The sequence below is a fragment of the Rattus rattus genome, chromosome 4 (assembly GCF_011064425.1).
Source record: "Rattus rattus isolate New Zealand chromosome 4, Rrattus_CSIRO_v1, whole genome shotgun sequence".
NCBI lineage: Eukaryota > Metazoa > Chordata > Mammalia > Rodentia > Muridae > Rattus > Rattus rattus.
Genome location: NC_046157.1, coordinates 164,970,000 through 164,983,924, shown reverse-complemented (window position 1 = coordinate 164,983,924; position 13,925 = coordinate 164,970,000). Strand labels below are relative to the sequence as shown.

General features: G+C 53.4%; 1 protein-coding gene across 2 annotated transcripts in view; it reads left to right on the top strand.

Annotated features, from left to right (window-relative positions):
- Kif1a (kinesin family member 1A) overlaps window positions 1-13,925 on the top strand; it is an 84,568-nt gene that overhangs the window by 56,841 nt on the left and 13,802 nt on the right. Inside the window, exons 29-39 of one of the 2 annotated variants that reach the window (XM_032901665.1) lie at window positions 93-178; window positions 1,006-1,144; window positions 1,244-1,412; window positions 1,574-1,664; window positions 2,061-2,179; window positions 2,990-3,045; window positions 3,802-3,910; window positions 4,370-4,436; window positions 4,535-4,619; window positions 7,021-7,126; window positions 9,326-9,352. In XM_032901665.1, coding sequence (XP_032757556.1) covers window positions 93-178; window positions 1,006-1,144; window positions 1,244-1,412; window positions 1,574-1,664; window positions 2,061-2,179; window positions 2,990-3,045; window positions 3,802-3,910; window positions 4,370-4,436; window positions 4,535-4,619; window positions 7,021-7,126; window positions 9,326-9,352 — 1,054 coding nt within the window. The remainder of the gene's footprint in view (window positions 1-92; window positions 179-1,005; window positions 1,145-1,243; window positions 1,413-1,573; window positions 1,665-2,060; window positions 2,180-2,989; window positions 3,046-3,801; window positions 3,911-4,369; window positions 4,437-4,534; window positions 4,620-7,020; window positions 7,127-9,325; window positions 9,353-13,925) is intronic. The other variant, XM_032901664.1, reaches the window with a different exon arrangement.

Genomic DNA, 13,925 nt, shown 5'->3' with positions numbered 1-13,925 from the left:
ACTATATCCTCTCTAAGGTCCTGGGGCCACTTGTCCCCACTCTGTCCCCTAAGGAAAACAAGTTGACCAACCCCTGCTTGTTCCTCTTGCAGCTGATGAGGAGGCTCCGGATTATGGATCAGGTGTCCGTCAGTCAGGAACGGCTAAAATCTCCTTCGATGACCAGCACTTTGAAAAGGTACTACGAAGGCTTCCCTTGTACACTGGGGAACCCCTTCCACTGACCCCTAGGCTCTGAGGGCCAGCCTTAGCAGGGCTCCATGGGTCTTTCCCCCTCTCCCTGAGCACCGTGTCTGTCCCATCCCTTGCTGTCCAAAACACACAATGTCACTTCCCCAGTTTGTCAGGACCCACTTGGTCCATCCGTCTTCCTGAGTCTCACACAGCAAGGCATAGAGTTGGTAAGTAGAGCCAACTTTTAGAATAGGCAACCCCCGACTCCCCCCTCTCTTGGGTTAGACGTTCTTGGGGTCCCCACAACATTCTAGATTTTCTACCATCCTTCTTCCTGCCTTCCCCAACACCTATGGGAATGGGGATGACCTCATTGAAGCCACCCACCTCTGGTCCTCACAGACAGAACTATCTCAGGAGACAGTAGAGAGGTTGAGTCCATATAGTGCCCCTCCCCAGAGTGCTTACTTGGCTCTCTGACTCAAGATCTCAGTGTAAGGGTATCCAAGAGTCTGCCTGTGACCTCCCCCAGGAAGTGCCTGGTGACCTGGGGGGCAGAACTAAGGCCAGGAGTGATTCCTTGGAGACCTTCACTATGTCTTTGCACAGAGGCAGGTGGAGTGTTCTCTCAACTCACCTAAACCAGAGTGTCAGGGTCACTCACGGCCGTGGGGATGGAGGCCTAGAGAGGTGGGTGCTTCACCTAGGGGCCAGTGGCAAGTCTGGCTCAGGATGCTAGAGACCCAGGCCCCAGTGAACAGATCCCTATAGCCTGTGACAATGTTCCCTAAGCGTAGCCAGCTAGCTCTCCAGCTGTCTCTGTCTTCACAGTTCCAGTCTGAGTCCTGCCCTGTGGTGGGGATGTCCCGCTCAGGGACCTCCCAGGAGGAGCTGCGCATTGTAGAAGGCCAGGGTCAGGGGGCTGATGCTGGGCCTTCAGCCGATGAAGTGAACAACAACACCTGCTCAGGTGGGTGCAGCTCCGTTGTGCGGATCATGCATGTGTGAGACCAGGGCTTGAAGAGCACGAAACCTTGAGACCCCATCGCTCTGCTCTGGCTCCCAACAGCTGTGCCTCCTGAAGGCCTCCTAGATAGCCCAGAGAAGGCTGCCCTGGATGGACCCCTAGACACAGCCCTGGACCACCTCCGTCTGGGCAGTACCTTCACCTTCCGGGTCACAGTCCTGCAGGCGTCCAGTATCTCGGCCGAATATGCTGACATCTTCTGCCAGTTCAAGTGAGCCCATTGTCTATGCCCTGGGCTGCTGGGAAGTAGGAACTGTCCTGAGGGGTGTGCGGCCCACATAGGCTATGCTAGGGATTACTCGGTCTCATGTAATGCCCGGTGAGGCCATGGGTCCTTGCTGTAAGTCCTCTCACCAACTTCTTTCTTTTCAGCTTTATCCACCGCCACGATGAGGCCTTCTCCACTGAACCCCTGAAGAACACTGGCAGGGGACCCCCTCTTGGCTTCTACCATGTTCAGAATGTAAGTGCTGGCCCTTATCCCCCAACACCCAAAGGCCTGAATGCTAAGGCTAACCCAAAGGCTAAGCAGGGTTCTCCCTTTCCATCCACTCTTTCTCCTCTGAACGGTCTGTCCTGGAGGCCATCTGGCATCAGGTTGTAGAACCTTCAATGCCACGCTGGAAAATTGACATTACAGCTAGGTATCAGAGTGTCAGTAATAGGTTTAAAATTGGAGCCTTGGGTCAGCACAGAGCTCCCGAAAGCTGCTTACAATGATCCTTGGGCAGACATGAAGACAGAATATCAGGGAAGTTGTAACTGGGATTTGTGCTAAGGGCTGGGCCTGGAGTGTGGAGTTGTTATGGACACTGAGCACTTACAGATATGACCCATGCTTCCCCCCTTTTCCATTTAGATTGCAGTAGAGGTGACCAAGTCCTTCATCGAATACATCAAGAGCCAGCCCATTGTGTTCGAGGTCTTCGGGCACTACCAACAGCATCCATTCCCACCTCTTTGCAAGGATGTTCTCAGGTCTGCTGCCTAGGTCACCCAAGTGCCCTTGTCTCCAGGCAACAGAGCCCATGATTCCTCCTCCTTAGCTGACCAAGATGGGCAGACCATGGCCCATGCCTGCCTCTCCCCTTTGGAACTGGGTTCTTTAAGGACCATGTTGTCCGAACTTTAGCCATTAGCCATGCGTGGGAAGCATCCAGGGGATAGCCAGGTTTTGCTGCCCACTGGCCACTTCTGGGAAGGGAACATCTGCCTGACTCCCTCATGCTTTTTAGTCTCCGAGGGTGGAGGGTGGAGGAGAAAGCGGGTTGGGGAGTCTCAAGAGCCTGGGTTGTGAGGTTCAGGTATCTGTAAGCTACCTGGCTGGATCCAGAAGTTGGGGCAGGAAAGGTAGCCGTCCCGAGGTCTGGAGATGTGTTGACAAGCCTTTGCTCCTCTCCACCTCTCCCTCTTGGCTGAGCAGGCCTCACAGCTCAGGGATATGCAGAGTACGGGAACTGAACAGAGAGACAGCAGAGATGACTCGGGTCGCTGAGTCCCTGGAGCCTTGTAGAAGCTCTAGGATGATTCAGGGGTTCTAAGATTTCTCCTGTCCCATCTAAGTATGTGCCGAGACCTGGGCTCTTCCTGGGTCTGTGGAATACGTGGATGGGGGACATGTGGATATTGAGGACAGATGGATATTGGGGATACATGGATATTGGGGATACATGAATATAGGGGACACATGGATAGGCTTCTTATCACCCTTCCCTGCCCTGGGCTGCCCACTCTAGCTGGGACTCACAGACACCAGCGAGGTCTGCTCACTCTGGCTTTCCTCCACAGCCCCCTGAGGCCCTCACGTCGCCACTTCCCCAGGGTCATGCCGCTATCCAAGCCAGGTAGGTGAGGGTCTCCTGAGTGCAGTGGGAGCCGAGAAGGCCCACACGATGGTTGCAAGTGTGGTTGGACCTGCTGTGAATGTAATGGTCCTCCAGGCTGCGGATGCCATAGGAAGCATCCTCTGGCCTGCTTCATGTCTGTGGAGGGTATAGCTTTTAGGTCTGTGCTCTTTTGGTCACCCTAGTCCACAAAGGAGATATTTAGAGCCAGTGTCTGGTGACATGAAGAGTACTCAGAGGGGATTTTGTGGAAGAAAGGCTCAGAGCAGGGACTCTGGGTAGACATGGTTGGGCCCAAGAATACTCGGAGGCAGACGTTGTCAGGAGGTAGACATATTGGAGGGCCAGCAGAGCTGAGTTTAGGGCATGCTAGGCAAGGTGTGGGTGCTGGCAAAACATACCTGGACTGATACATTTTGCTATAGTCAAAGATAGCACAGGTAACAGGCCAGGCAGAGAGATCCTGCCTACATGATAGGGCTTCTGAGCAAGTGTCTGCTGACTTTGTGGTGTTTAGAGTCAAGCCACCACGGTCATACGCAGGTGTGTAAGGCCACATGCTCATAATTGGGTGTAGAGAGCATTAGTGGCTACACATCTGATGCCACACATTTCTCATGCCTGACTGCCTGAAACTAGGGGTGACCTAGCCATGTGTATGCCAATGGGCACCTCTTTGGGAAAGTTGTTGCCCATGGTACCTTTAATGCTCTCTCCCCGATCCCCCATTACAGCATCGCTTTCTTGTCTTTCTAGTGCCCGCCACTAAGCTCAGTACAATGACACGGCCTTCCCCAGGTCCCTGCCATTGCAAGTATGACCTGCTGGTCTACTTCGAGATCTGCGAGCTGGAAGCCAATGGCGAGTGAGTGGGTACCCACTGTGCCCATGTTGGGCACCAGCTTCAGGCCCAAGAGTATGCGAGAAGAGAGGGCACTGGAAACAGTATTCTGATAGCAGCTGAGAATCACAGTGGCTAACTTGGAAAGGGAGGGTCAGGGGGCTCTGAGATGATTGTCTGGGGAGGCCTGGGATCAGGTTCTCCATGAATGTCCCAAGCTCGAGGCACAGTACAGGAGCCCTGGCATTACCTAGGTCGCTGGGTGTAGATGTCTGACTTGCAGGGATGGGGGAGGCATGAGACCCTGAGAGCTGTTGTAGAGAGCCAGCCCAGAAGGACCTGACTCTGTGGACCGAGCTACTTGCTCTCCTGAAGGGGTAGTCAGTGCTCTCTTTTTCAGCTCTGCTGACTATGGGATCGGGTCCTGTGCTATAGGTGGGATAGAGAAGGCGTTCTGCATCTCACCACCACCGTCTTTTCCAGTTACATCCCTGCTGTGGTAGACCACCGTGGCGGCATGCCGTGCATGGGGACCTTCCTTCTCCATCAGGTGGGGAGCCTAACCTGCCCACCTCAAAACTTGTTCCCCCCTCCCAGAAGTCTCATCCCCAGTGCCAACTGACTGTCCCCTCTCCTGGCATTTGGCAGGGCATCCAGAGACGGATAACCGTGACCCTGTTGCACGAGACAGGAAGCCACATCCGCTGGAAGGAAGTGCGAGAGCTGGTTGTGGGTGAGTGGGGCAGGCAGAGGTTGCCTTGGGAGTGGGACTCGTTTGGACAAGTGCCTGGGTTCTAATCACTGCACTGCCCTGTGATGAGTGGCTCTGATGAGGTCACAAAGTCTTTCTATGTCTCAGCCTGTCACCCAAAAGGGAGAGCCTTGGATCTGTTATAGACTCAAGTTTCTTCCTAATCTGTGTGGCCCTTCCAGGGTTGCCAAACCACAACTAAATGGCTTAAAGCAACAGACAAGGGCTGGGTGTCATAGTTGTGGAAATCAGGGTGCCAGCATCAAGCACGATGCCTGGGACACCACAGGGTCCTTCTCTGCTTTGCCTGGCCTTGGGAGGTGGCACTAGTCCTGAGTGTCATTAGCTTATAGAGAACTATTCTAATCCTCTGCATGACAGGGTGGGCTCCCTGCATTCCCATACCAGGCATGGGAAGTTGGGCTACTGCACTCACTCACTCTAGGATGACTTCAGCTTGGCTAATGACACTCTAGCACCCAGTATTCCCATCCAAGTACTAATCAGGTCCAACCCTGCTTAGCTTCCGAGATCAGGCGAGGTCGGGCGCATTCAGGGTGGTATGGCCGTAGACTGTCTCCTCAGGAGGCTGTGCTATGGGGTCAGGTTTCTAACACACCTTGTTAGGGAGGGCAAGAATGTCATCTTTCTCTGTGACCTCTTCTTTTGAACTCTGCTTTACCAAGATGCCCTCCAGACTTTCGTTTGGGGACACAGTAGATATCCATTCCAGTATGTAGTCTCTCTACCCTTGAGCTGAGGCATATCTCTCTAGAAGCTTCTCCCAGTCCTGGTTTTATTGACCAGGCAGGTGGAAGCTCAAGAGAGATGTCATCCTGTGTCCCCTTTCTGCAGGGTTGTGGATAGTTGGTCTGGGTACCAGAGTAGACACTTGTGTTTTGCAAGTTTTGTGTCAGGGATCAGAAAAAGCATGAAATCGATGCTCAAAGGATCCTATGGGAGGAATCCAAACAGAGATTCAATTCCAAGACTAAGGTCAGGCTTCTGAACCAAGTTTTACCAGGAAGGGGCAGCTCTGCCAATGCTGCCCTCCAGTGGTGTCTTAGTCAGGGTCTCTATTCCTGCACAAACATCATGACCAAGAAGCAAGGTGGGGAGGAAAGGGCTTATTCAGCTTACACTTCCACATTGCTGTTCATCACCAAAGGAAGTCAGGACTGGAACTCAAGGAGGTCAGGAAGCAGGAGCTGCTGCAGAGGCCATGGAGGGATGTTTCTTACTGGCTTGCTTCCCCTGGCTTGCTCAGCGTGCTCTCTTTTAGAACCTAAAATTACCAGCCCAGCAATGGTACCACCCACAATGGGCTGGGCCCTCCCCCCCTTGATCAATAATTGAGAAAATGCCTTACAACTGGGTCTCATGGAGGCCTTTCCTCAAGGGAGGCTCCTTCCTCTGTGATAACTCCAGCTTGTGTCAAATTAACACACAAAAACCAGCGAGTACAAGTGGCATCCCACCCACCATGTCCTCCTACTCAGATAGGCATCCCAGCCTATCTTAAGTTTCATCTTTTTCCTCCTGCTCTTATAAATATTCAGATACCAAAAGCTGCTGCTTTGGGGTGGCAACTGGGGATTTAAATGAAGTAGGGAGATAACTACTCTGATCCGGTCCCATTCAGGTTAGAGATGAGCCCCAAGCCTAGCCTCCCTCCCTGGAAGGCAAGGGTCTCTAAGGCCCTGTGATGTGGGCATTATGGGGAGGGGCCAGCAAAATGGAAGAAATACAAGTGACCCTTTGCAGGATGCAGATGACCCTACCCCATTCCCTAACTCCCTCTTGGGTCCTGCCTAAGTATGCCTCTCAAATCCTCTGGCAGAGAGCTCTGTGGAGGTCAGTACCTCAGGGTGAGCATCTGTTCTGGGGATGCTCTCCTTGCCCTAAACTCCTTCCTGCCATGAGAATCCCAGACACTGGAGAATCTGGCATCAAGAAAGGGCTGGCTGGAGGACCTTAGACTGCCTTCTCCCAGAATCCTTTGCTGCAGAGCCACAGGGAAGTAGCTAGACTGCAGGGAGGAAAGCACAAAATGGGGTAGGGCCATCCCCCTCATCTTTCTTAGGTCTCTGGGTCCCACAGATTGCCTGAGCTTGCTAAACTAGACAGCTGAGTTCCACCAGAAAGTGTAAATATAAAAGCCAGGCTGGGAGGAGACAGAAGGGGAAGGCAATGACCATGTTACAGGGGCCACCAGGACTGCCCCCCTCAGCCTCCCTGCCCACTTTGGTTGGTGCCTTTTACTTCATGACCTGTAGTCATTAGGGAATTCTCTTGCCATCTTGGCTTCTGTCCCAAGGGCCTCAGCATACCCCAACTACTAGGTTTCCTAGGCACTGACACCCAGCCACTGCCCTTCCCATAGGTCGCATCCGAAATACTCCAGAAACTGACGAAGCTCTGATTGACCCCAACATCTTGTCCCTCAACATCCTGTCATCAGGATACGTCCATCCAGCCCAGGATGACCGGTGAGTACCACGAGAAAGGTGGGAGAACCACAACAAGTCCCACACAGGTCAACCACCAACCTATACCATGGCCTCCACTCACCCAGCTGCTTGTGCCACGGCCAGCTCCGAGCCTACCAGCCCTCTTTGTGACATTTAAGGGAACAGTGTAGCGAGTGAATGCCCATGGGCTCCAAGTCTCTCTGCTCACTTGATTGCATGTCCCCCACTCCTGGATTACACACTCATGCCATCCCATCACCTGACGGGGGGCCAGCACGGGCTTAGAGCGTGAGTTAAGTCCTGTCCCTGAGCGTTTGTGGGAGTAGATGGTTGGTGGGATGGGATGGGAGACTAAGGCCATGGTTCTGAGGGCCACACTGGTATGGACAGGTCGGAAGTCTCTGGCAGGGGTCCCAGGAATGGGTGGTGGTAAAGGTCATCCAGAACCTGAAGAGTTTGCAGTCGAACCGCTTGGGTAGAGGAGTGACCGTGGGTCACCAATTGTCACATGCTTCTCATCACTTTCCAAGCTCCAGATTGTCCCAGCTCCCATCCTTATCTGAACAGGAGATGGGTAATGGAGCCTAAGGTGTTCTTGGCAGGACTGTGAGGTTTGCCAGGGTGCATGGGTGTGATAGGTCTCACAAAGGCTGCCAAGGGTCAGGCATTGCACGAGTCATCCTGCCAGGCAGGATGCCCAACTGGACAAAACCGCCCGGGACATAGTCCTCCAAGGATTTGTGGTGATGTTTAGCAGGGCCTGAGCCCCAGCCTGGCTCTTCCCCAGTAAGACCCCAGTCTGGTGCAGTGCCAAGGAGCTGACCCAAGAGTTATTTGTGGAGAAACATTTTTTGAGGGTGTGGCACCCTTGGAGGGTCGAGGGAGGATCGCCCCTGTGATGAGGCGTTGTATGGTCCCAGCATCCTGGGCATGGTCTGTGTTCTTCCAGCTCCTGGGACCAGAGCTCCACTTCTTTGCAAACAGCTGGGGAGGAGCCACAAGAAGTCCTTCTCTCCCATAGATAGCGGGAGCCAGCCCAGGGCAGAGCAGGGCTGTCAGCAGTCAGGACAGTGGACAGGACAGGACAGAGACCCGAGCACACTCGTGGCTCTGGTCCTCAGTCTGCGTTTCTGGAGGTGTTTTCTTAGGAACATGGCACTCTGAGGGAGAGGTTGGAGTTCCCAGCAAGAACTAGGAGGGAGCCAGACTATGACAGGAACCGGGATCTAGAGCTCTTTCATCGCCTCTTACTCTGCACATGCACCCTGCTGAGGCAGAGAGGCCTACTACTCTTAATATGGGTGCTACCCACGAGTGTGGACCACTGTGCCTGGGCCTGGGAGTTGAGGACCACAGAGGCAAGGGTGGGGGCTTAGACAGCCTGTCTGCCACAGAGTGCTAAAGGGATGCTTTGGGGTCTGGGTGTGACTTAACCCTTGACCTCTGACCATCCACTCTGGAGGGAAAGGATGAGTGGTGGGATCATCCGTGGGTACGTGGGAGCCCCTGGGCTTCCCTACCTACTCGTCTCCTTGGACTGAAGACCTCGCTGCTGGGGTCTTCCTGTCGTCTCCCCACCAGCCCAGATGTTGAGGTGTCCTTGACCCTGGCTACGCGGAGATGATTGGGAGGTCAAGACTGATTGTACCTAAGTTGGCAGAACTTGGGTTCAGCCCCGGCACTGAACTGACTAGCTTCTGTCCTGGTTCCCTGTCCGACCCCACATCTAGGCCAGAGGCCCTGGGTGCTGGGAGGATGGGAGATAAAACACGGGAGCACAGATGTGGCCCCTCGCTTGGCTCCTGCCCTTGCTGTTCCTGTTGGTGCAACCCCAGCCCTCCTTACCTCAGAAAAGTCTCAGGCACGCTTCCTTAGCCCATGGCCTCCTTCCCAGGGCCCACTGGGGCCAGCTTCTTGTTTCCTGGACATGGCTGACATCCTAGGAGCCTTTGCGGGCCAGGCTGCCCAGAGACCAGCCACTCCACAGAGGACGAGGCTTGGGCCTGGCCTAGCTCTGCCCAGGGCCTCAGGCTACCATGCGCTTTGGCACACCTGGGCCTCCTCCTGCTCCACGGTCCCTGCTTCGCAGCCTCCCTGACCCTGAATGGGTCTGCCAGCCACAGGCGGCCCCCTGCTGCCGCTTGCTGCTGCTCCCCCCTGCTGTCCCGCTGCCCACCCGCAGCCCCTCACTAACGTGTGGTTGTTTGTGTTTTGCAGGCAGTTTCTTGATTCGGACATACCTAGGTACCATTTCTGTCCCTCGGTTTGATTTCAGCCTCGACCTTCCCCCCTTCCCCGGTCACCTACACCACCCCGAACTTTTAATTTCCAGCTTTTTTTTTCAACTCATAACTTGCTCACCTTTCCTTCCTGTTTCTCCCTCCTTTAATTTCATTTCCTTGGAATATCGTTCTGGTTTTGTTTTCACGTCCTTCCCCTAGCCCCATCTTCCTGGCTGAGTCTCTCCTGCCCCCTCTAGCCTTCTCTCCCGATTTCGGCTGCTTTTGTAGTTTTTCTGCCTCTGTAGACACTGGCTGGCCTCCCGCTCCTCTCACCCCAGCCTTGCCTTCTCTGCTAACCTGGGCACCAGTGGGTGCCGGTATCTCCCGCATGCAGGCTGGACAACCCGGCTGCTGGGCTGCACCAGCTCACAAGGGCCAGCCACTCCCTGCAAGGGGCCGTAGCAGGCAGCGCTGGGAGCACGGGGAAGGGGCAGACAGGACCCACTGCCAGGAGACTCGAGCTCCCATGAGCTCCACAGCTGCCCAGGAGCCCTTTCCAGTCCAAGGCAGGAAAAGGGGCATCAATCTAGCTTCGCTACCCCTGCCATGGCCTCAGCCTTGCTTTTTGGAAGTGGCAGGAGGTAACTCCATGAAATTAGCAGGCTTTTGAACAAGGCTTGTGTCCACTTCAGACTTGCTCTCAGTGCTGGGTCCTGGTAGGGCAGATTGCTGTAGCTTCCTTTCACCTGGCTCGATCAAGTCCCTGCACACAATGACCTATGATGGGGCTCAGTGACCACTGGAGAAGGACACCCTCCAAGTCTTGAGTCCATATGGGGTCCAGGAAGAACATAGGGGCTGCTCTGAATGGGCAGCCAAGGCGTCACCTCTGGACAGTTGCAGGATGGTGGCCAGAGCTTCATGGTGGTCATCTGTCCCATGGGTCAGCTTTCTTAAAGTCATGAACGCTTACATCTTTAAGCTACACCACCTAAAAGGAGCTCTAAAGAGAGTGGGCACAGCCAGGACATCAGGCTATGTCCTTGTCTGGTCACAGTTGTAACAGTCAGTGCAGATAACATTCATTTGTTATCTTGTCCAAATACCTGGGAGTGGGGGCCCCAGGAGGAGACCCTCTGGGTGGAGCTGTGGCTCTCCAAAGCATATTCTCTGGGTCATGGGTGGGGGGCACATCTGAGTTAATGACTAGATCTTTTCTACATGCTATTATGGGTCAGGAGCTGAATGGACCCTCCCTGGGGGCACCTGGGGCTAAATAAGGCAGAAACTTCATCATGAGACAACTGAAGTGGCGGCCACACTCAAGCAGGGGACATAGCCCTACCAAGCCTGTACATTTCTGATTCTTTCTCCCGACCAAGATCAGCTGAGTGAGCTCACTAGAAGAGGTGGCCTGTGGGCTGGCTCTGGAGGCAAGTAACCTATGCTCAAACCCATACAGAGCTGGGTTCACACCTGCTGGTGGCTTCTGTTGTGTTTGAGACTCCTACTTGACAGGACCAGAGAGCCCCAGCTATAAACATCTAGTGCCCACCCCCCAGGAAGCTTCTGGATAAGCCAGAAGATACTGGCACAGAGCAAAGGAGAAAATCTGGTTTCCTTCTCTTTGGGGTTTCTTCCTTAGCCCACAGGTCTCCTGCTTATGTACCTGGGCTTGATCTTCCTGTAACTGTCCCTCCTATTCTAAAAATAAATTTGATAGTAACAGGCCTGGGGCTTGGCCTCTTGGGAAGGAAAGAAGGAAGTAAGCAAAGGAGTGAGTCAGTCCTTAGACTGTTTTACAGGACAGAGGTCCACTGTGGTGGCCAATGCTACCATCGTGGTTATGAAGGGGAAGAACCTTATCCTATGTGATTCTGGGACCATACAGCTGAACCAGAGGCAGCCTGACTGAGTCATTTGCTATCTAAAGATGGACAACTGCCAACACCTCCTGGAAATTAGTTGGCCCCTGAGGATAGGGAGTAGTGGTAGCTGTGACAAATCAGCCGATTCATGCAAAGCTCTCAGCTCAGTCCCAACACTGAGCTATTGTCACAGACAGTGTCATTTGTGTAAAAATGCATAGCTCCTGAGCAGATTCGTGGTTTTTATCCTAAACAGCCGAGGAACCACACCAAGACACCGCGGGTCACACATGGAGCCTCCATGAGAGTTGTGGAATGTTAGCGAGGTGTTTCTTACTTACCCACATTTTATAAGACATTCGATCTGACATTCCACCCATCCTGTGCTCTTTCCAGTGGCCTCACATTTTGCCTCCCTTACTTATGGGGTTCACCTGAATGGGTTTAAGGGGCAACAAGTCCTTCTGGAACGTCCTTAGGCAGTAGAAGAGCTGCTGGATCTTGGCTCTCTTGCCTGCCAGGTTTCAGAACTCCTTTTCCTAGTGCTTTGCGGGTTCTCTAGCTTCCTGGAGAGGGCCAGGTGAAGGGTCTCATGGAAAGATATTTCTTCCGTCTTTCTCCCCTGATATATTGTGAGCTGATAGCCTCTGCTCTTTCGGGAATCCCTTAATCCTGTTAGCTGCATCTGGGTTGACGTTAAGAATTGTGGGTCCAGAGACCCAAAGCCTAGTGGATACTCATTCACTGCATTCCCACTGCCGTTGCTGACTGAGCAGGCTCTGTCCTTGCCTTGAGGCCCAGAGGAGTGGGTAGCAAAGAGCTTTGCGTGAGGACCCAACTCCTGCACCTCCTTGTTGAGGGGTGGGCCCAGTGGAGATCGAGCACCGGGGTGGAGGAGTTCAACCAGGCTGGGACTAGAAAGGGGTCCTAAGAATACAAGAAGAGAGCCAGGGGCAAAGGGCTTGGCTACTCTCTTGGTCAGATTAAACAATTGATGAGAATTTCCCTGAAGGTAGGTCTGGCCAGAGTCCTCCTTCTCCAAGGATAGTGACTGCCAGGACTGGGCCTGCAGATGTGGCCTTCTTCCAGGGACAGAAGGCATCCCCAGCTCTGGCTGCCTCTGTTGGCTATGGTTTCAGCACCCACCAGATGGATCTTGGGTAGATTCACACGCTGCTGTCCTGGGTTCCTGTGCATCCCCATGGTCTGTGAACTAGGCCGCAGGTGTCTGCGACTACGTAACCCCTTCTACAGAACCACCAGCTTCTCAGCCCACATCCTTGGCTGGCTTCATGCTCAACAGCACTTCCCTGTCTGGGTTGCCCTCCTCACCTGCTTGTCTTGGATCTTCCCTTTCCCTGTCTTGATCGTTGAATATGTCTCCAGGTTAGACTTCAGGCTCTCGCTTCATAATGCCCCAAAGGATGGAACCCTCGAAGGAGCCACGGGTGACCTTGAAGAGTGAAGAGAGTAGGCCAGGGTGATCAGGACCCAGTTAGAGAGGTGTCAAGCCACCATTAACCTCCAGGGAGGGTTTGGAGTGCAGCTTGCTAAGGTGCCTGGTCCAGCCGCACCCCCCACCCCCAGGGTGTTGTTTGGGTGACGGCAGCTCAGTTGTGCTGGGAGAGGGTCCAGCTACATGTGGTCACTTCTGTGCCCTGGGCGATCAGATCTGGAGTATGGGTGGGGTCTGTGCTCGACTGTATTGTGTCATACCCAGACCTTTAACGCAGGATCTCCAAGGTCAGACCCTAGGTCATTGGAACACTTCTGCTCTCAGTTTGCCAACAGTCAAGCCCCATGAGGGAAGGAACTGCCCTGTTCTACTCTGGGGACAAGTGACAGAGTCAGTGTGTGACATAGCTCCCTTGGAGGACCTCAGTCTCCCCCTCTAGAAACATACTTCCCAGAGCACGCCTGGGTTTCTGGCTGCAGTCTTAGGCCTTGAGTTTTATATTTAGATCCTCAGGAAGTCCACTTACAGTGATACCTACTTTGTTTGCCCTCTGTGGCTGGGATACCTTTAAGATTTAAGGGTCAGAGACATAGGGCAGTTTAAATACACTTCGATAACCATCAGATCAGCAGCAGGTGGAGAGCTTTGCCAAAGAGTGAAAACATTTATTTACGAACGTGCATGGGAATTCACGTTGTCATAGTAACCCACGGGCCTATTTAGAGAGCATGAAACAAGAGGAAATGTGTTAAGGATTTTTTTTTTTTATATCACATCAGGTGTTTTGAAACAGTCATCTTTAGCCACAGTGATCAATATCAAGAGACATCAGTTGAATAGATACGTTGGACAACTATACTCGCAGAATTACCTGTGTGAGCTTATCTTTTTTTTTATTTACTGTCTTGTGACAGTTACTTGCAGGCAATTATGGGGAGCAGCCTCCCTCATGGCTTTATCCTTTGCCGTAGGCGACAAGAGGGGATCTATTTCGTCTGACAGTGTACGCTTCCCTTCATAATATCACAGACAGCAGGACCTGGTGCTCCGTAGAGCTTGGTGCTCAGCGCCCTCTGGAGGCTGGGCAAGAAGTGTAGCTGTCTTTGGATGTATCAGCAGCTAGGCCTGGAGCTGGGCTCCTATTGTTGATCCAGCTCTTCTGGTCAGACTGGGAAAACGCACGTTCCTAATTTACAAACGTGTGGCAGCCCGGGGTCACTTGCCTAGGTCCCTGCAGCCTGGCTGTGATGGTGATGGAGGCAGATGGAGGA